At 31.7% G+C, this 5,898-nt stretch overlaps 1 protein-coding gene across 2 annotated transcripts in view; it reads left to right on the forward strand.

Moving 5' to 3' along the window:
• The window catches only part of LOC122256427 (putative palmitoyltransferase ZDHHC24), an 8,150-nt gene extending 2,745 nt beyond the window's left edge, over positions 1 to 5,405 (forward strand). For both annotated transcript variants that reach the window (XM_043021098.2, XM_043021099.2), the window contains 3 exons: positions 1 to 61; positions 914 to 1,021; positions 2,569 to 5,405. The exon at positions 1 to 61 is cut by the window's left edge and continues 212 nt beyond it. In XM_043021098.2, the coding sequence (XP_042877032.1) occupies positions 1 to 61; positions 914 to 1,021; positions 2,569 to 3,041 (642 nt within the window). In that variant the 3' untranslated portion in view covers positions 3,042 to 5,405. The remainder of the gene's footprint in view (positions 62 to 913; positions 1,022 to 2,568) is intronic.
• The last annotated feature ends 493 nt before the right edge of the window (positions 5,406 to 5,898 follow it).

Below are 5,898 nucleotides of genomic sequence, written 5' to 3' on the forward strand. Positions count from 1 at the left end.
CTCGTAATACGGACAGATGCTAGTGGAAGAACATCATTTCTGCCGTCTGTGCTCAAGCCTGGTGAGGATTTTTGTCTTTCAACTAATGACTAATCATTTGACTTATTATGTTTCAGATTCATAGCTTTATGTTCTCGTTCTTTCTTTTAGTATTAGTGTGTTAGAATGGTTGATAATTGCTTTTAACTAGTTCAATATCAGGCAAAGTGAAGGAACCTTAATTATTATTATCTATGTTAAATATTTACAACAAGAACAATGTATTAATAATATAACTTTTGTATTTCTGTTCTTGATTCTTGCTATTGCTGAAAATAGTGACAGTTTAGACATTACTGATTAGCTTCACCATAAGTAATAGTATAAGCATTAGCATTATGAATTTTATTGTTTTTATTAGTGATTATAATGACTCTAAAGGATCATTACCATCATCATCATCGTCGTTGTCATCATCATCATCATCATCATCATCATCATCATCATCATCATCATCATCATCATCATCATCATCATCATCATCATCATCATCATCATCATCATCATCAATCATCATCATCATCATCATCATCAATCATCATCATCATCATCATCATCATCACCATGAGTATCATATCATCATCATCTTCATTACCATGATTATCATATCATCATCATCATCATCATCATCATCATCATCATCATCATCATCATCATCATCATCATCTCATCATCATCATCATCATCATCATCATCATCATCATCATCATCATCATCATCATCATCATCATCATCATCATCATCATCATCATCATCATCATCATCATCATCATCATCATCATCATCATCATCATCATCATCATCATCATCATCATCATCATCATCATCATCATCATTATTGCTATTACTTTTTTAATGTTAACATCTATTGCAGGTTGGAGGTATTGCTCAATTTGTCAGGTGAATTACCCACCAAGGTCATATCACTGCCACATATGTGATGAATGCATACTGAAGAGGGACCACCACTGCAAATTTACAGGTAGATTTGATTCTGGTTAATTCTATTTAATTTGTGTTTGATACTTGATACTAAATGTTACCAACTCATTATTTACCTGTTGCATTAGACTTTATAGATTACACTTTTTTATTCATTTATTCATTTGTTTTTGCATATAAATATGTTTAGTTCATTTAGTTCATGTTTAGTTCAGAGTTATCAAAATATAACGTCTGATTTGGCAAAACAGAAAATGTTTCTTACCTGTCTCTGACCATGAATCTTGATTAAACATAGTTTAGTTTAATGCAGACATTTTGATGTAAATACCCTCTATCCACTGTATGTTTTTTTTTCTTAATAATATCCATTTGATATTCTTGCATGGAAATTATTACTTTTAAGATTACAGGTAATCTATGGTATTTTTGTGCATTGTAGTCTGGGACTGAATCTATATTTGAGCAAAGTCAGTCATTATTTTATTTGTTGTAATGATTTAACCCCAAGAAATAAGGTCACTGTAACCAAGAAGAATAGAATTGCTTCTCATTCCATTATCTTTCATGATTGGGATGGGGGGTGGGGGGGGGATTTTGGGAGAATTACCTTCTAAAGAATACACTTCATTATAAGTTGGTCAAGTTTTCCAATGTATTACAAGACTTTGAAATGAAATAAAGAAATCCAGCATTTTGAAGGTGCATACTGTAATCATAAAGTATTTTTTTGTTAAGATTATATGTATTAGCTGATACTAGTATGTTCCATTTAATGAAGTTGTTTTACAGGGTAACTGCCATGTGTATGAAGAAAAATATTAGTCAATTAATTTTAGCTCAGAAACAGTGTGCATTGTTGAAGTTGAATAGTGCGACAAAAGTGCCTTGTAGTATGTATAGTCACCAAGAGATTATTATTAAAGAAATGACTGTATGACCTATGTTTTAAAGAAACAAACTTTTGCTACTAGCTACAAATATTGAGCAGAAAGAAAATGGTATTACTGATTGATATATTTTGGACCTATGTCATTAAAAAAATTATAATCAAGATATATTACCAAAGAATGCGGTACATGAAAAAGCAGAAAGATATGTGACTTGAGATCACAATATGACTTGATTGGACTCCAAACTTAGCCTAACTGAATCTGAATTGAATTATATAATTTCTCTCAGAATCTTTTCTTTAATGATGGGGTGATACTATCTTTCTGCCATTATCTAAATTTTTATTTCATTAATAAGACACTGACAAAACTGACTTTTGAAAACTAATTTTTCTGTATGTAGATGATTGTTATTATTATTCTAGAGTTCTTAGACAATTGATTACCTCACACACTGTGGGCATTAGACCATATGTGTTTTTGTTTTTCTGCACATAGATGGTTCCACAAGTGCCTAACTACCTAGTAGTCAATTAGTAGATCCATCTGAAACTTACATTATATGTTTGAGAAATAAATGATTTGCAGCTTTCAAGTATTCATTAATGTTGCAGTCCTGTATACATAACCATTGCTAAGATAGGTATGTCTTTGCAGATTTTTATTTCTAATACCTTTTATTCTTTTTTTCCAGGCTGCTGCATTGGCTACCATAACCACCGATATTTTTTTATGGGAATCTTTTATATTTTTATTGGAGCTTTATATGGAATATATTATCAGTGGGATTATGTATATGAAACGATAAATCTCCCAGTCGTATATTTCTTCCTTTGCTTGCTTGCTCCTCATTTTGGTCTTCTCTTTGGAGCTCTAAATGTTTGGGGTGTCCTTGTAGCTACTTTGCACACACTAGGTCTAGTCACTCTCCTAATGGTCTCTTACCTGTTACTGATACAGGCTAAGGCCATATGCCAAGGTCAGACTCAGTATGAGATGAAACACAACATCCGGGACTATAACCTGAGTTTCCGTCAGAATGTGGTTGATGTGTTGGGGAGGAGATGGTCAGTTGCTTGGATTTCCCCCTTTATTTCATCACCTCTCACTGGTGATGGTTTGAAGTTCCTCAAGACAACAGAGTATGAACCTCCAAAAGATATATAAGACGAAGTTTATCAGTCCTGTAATACAAAGGGCTGTGCTAAAGGGAAATGTAAAGGGAAACATGAATGTGATGTCTTCAGCAGGCAGTTTCAGAAGCAATTAGGGTGTAATACTGAGAATGAATGTTATTGTTGAGATTAAAGTGTTTATGCATGATTAGTGCCAAGCAAGTGTACAAATAGCATTTAAAATGTCGAGAAATAATTGTCGTTTTGTAGCTGAGAGTATGTATTTTCTAAACTGATAAATAGTGTGTGTTTAGTGATATTAACAAATTAATTCTACATAGTTTATTATCTTTGTGGCTCAAATAAAGATGTAATAATGTTGCCTAGGAAAGTGCAGATTAATTGCATTTATGTAAAAAAATCTTGAAATATGAAGATATTTCCATTGGAAAGTGTGAAGGCCTACAAAGTAAAGAACTAAGTATTTGTTGCAGACTACCTTATGTATGCAGTCTATGCAATTAATAGACTTAAAGTTTCCTTGTGAACCTGACTATGAAAATATATGATACCTCTTTCACTGGGTGCTACAATGTGCATTACTTTGTGATTTGGTTTAATTTAGCTGAGGCTTTTCACTCTGTGTGGGCTGTGAATAGAATTAGAAGAAATAGTAGTACTGATTTTTTTATTTATTTATATATGGAAACATTGAGATATGGCTACAGGATTAGCAATGTCCATGTGTTCTCTATTTATTTATATGTTGGAAGACAGTTTGCATATTGTTTTGATTGATTTTGATTTTGAAAAATAATGATTCATAATACATACAAGGTATAGACATAAATAGGCAAAGGAACTATGCTTTAATTGGTATATAATACTTTTTTTGATTATTAAAGTCTCTTCTGACCTAAGATAACACAAGTCTCTTAGGAAATGAAAATTCATTTGATCTGTTTAATCCATACAAAGAATAGCTGTTTTTTGTATAGCCCTATATGTTGTGGATACTACACACCCTACAGATTGTATATGTATTATGCAGCAGAGCAATATGTATGGTTAAAAGATGTACTGTATAGATGTTATTTCTTCCGGCAGCATAATCTTGTCATCAAGTACTCCTGGAAATTTACACTTTAACCTTCTAGTATTCCCACCTGACTGAATAGATGATTTGCTATCAGGACCAAATTTTCTGTGAAAGATAATAATCATTATAATTCTCTGCAATTATGTTTAACCTCCTATTAAGATGGGTTTTGAACTGATGAATTCTAGAATTTGGGGAATCGCCTATTGATTGCAGGAACATGAACCATCCACTTTGATTTTTTTTGTTTTTTTTTTGTTTTATAGTTTTTTGACATAGATCGTGCCAGAAGCTCTTAATTACAAAGGAGTTAACCTCATCTGTTTATCCTATTCCTTTTTTGTGGATTTTTTTTTATTCATGTTATTATCATTATTGTTTCTGTATTCATTATTGTCATAATAATGATAATAATGTTAAAATCAATGATAATAGTAATAGAAGTAAAAAACACTTCCCAGAGGAGGGGTGAACAGGCAATATCAGTTAGGCCTGCTGTATGACTGCCTGGTGACTTAAGTGCTTGTGCCATCTATGTGCAAAACAAGAATATAATGTTATTCAGTGTTGAACTAACTGTTATGTGTTTTAAGTTCTTCAGTCTATTTTCTATAGCCATGATGTGTCATTTGTCCTCAAAATTTGCTGTGTGTATATAGGGGAGTGTAGACCTCATTGGCTTATGAAACTGGTTTCAGAATACTTCTGTTGGATATGGTTGTTGATCTGAACTGTTTGGAATCACATAAAGAGATAATTTTTTCCTAGATATGATCAACAGAGCCAAATATTCATTTTACCTGGTTATTGAGTTTTGTATCTTGATATAAGATATAGTATTTATTAACTTAACATATATGCATACTTGCATGCACATACACATGCACATGCACATGCACATGTACATGCATATGCACATGTTCATGCACAAGCACATGCACATGTTCATGCACAAGAACACCAACACGTGAATTTTATTGGCTTAAAGATTTCACAGATGTGATACTACCTGAAACATCAGGGTCAGTGAATATAATGATAATGTGATTATAAGGCTGTTTTAAGGTTTATGATATAAAGGAGCTCCATTTTTAGCATCATTCCGATTTAGAATGAAATCGTTTTTTGGTAAAAATGGAGTGAAGTTCCATTAAGATAATACCTCTAGTAGGAAATGCCTACTTAAGAAAAGAGAAAGAAAATAACCAAGGCAACTATGTTGTTGTCAATGAAGTAGCATTAAGGTACATTGCAATGTTATATTTCACATTTTTTCAATCACAAACTGTCTGTGATAATAAAACATTGAAGTAATAAGGTATCTAGTTTCTTTACCAATATATGTATTTAATTTTTTTCTGTACTATTTTTTCAGTGAAAATATAGACAATATATTGTACAAACTTTTTTTATTTTTTGAAAATAATGTTTGAGGCCATTTAATGGACTTTCTGCTTTACATTAGATTTTGTATGTGAGCTGATCATTTTTATTTGTATATGTTACTACAGTTATGATTTGCTTATATTATTGGAGGCATCATTGATATTAATTGATTAAACTTTAGTGTTATTAGGTAGATATGCTTGAGATGATTAGTATTGTAAAGGCAAGTATTCTTTATTAAGACTAGACTTTGATTGCCACTGATTTGGAGTGAGTATACAAACATACATTTTGGCACAGTGTCACTTAGTGCCAGAGGAAAGCTGAGAAAAGCTAGTATTTCCAATTTTCCCAGTATGATAAATAATGGAGATATCCATGTTTTATTCTTCATTTTATAATGTATCCTAAAACCATGTTATAT

This window comes from Penaeus japonicus, unplaced genomic scaffold (assembly GCF_977035675.1).
Source record: "Penaeus japonicus unplaced genomic scaffold, GWHDUDI00000001_assembly GWHDUDI00000009, whole genome shotgun sequence".
NCBI lineage: Eukaryota > Metazoa > Arthropoda > Malacostraca > Decapoda > Penaeidae > Penaeus > Penaeus japonicus.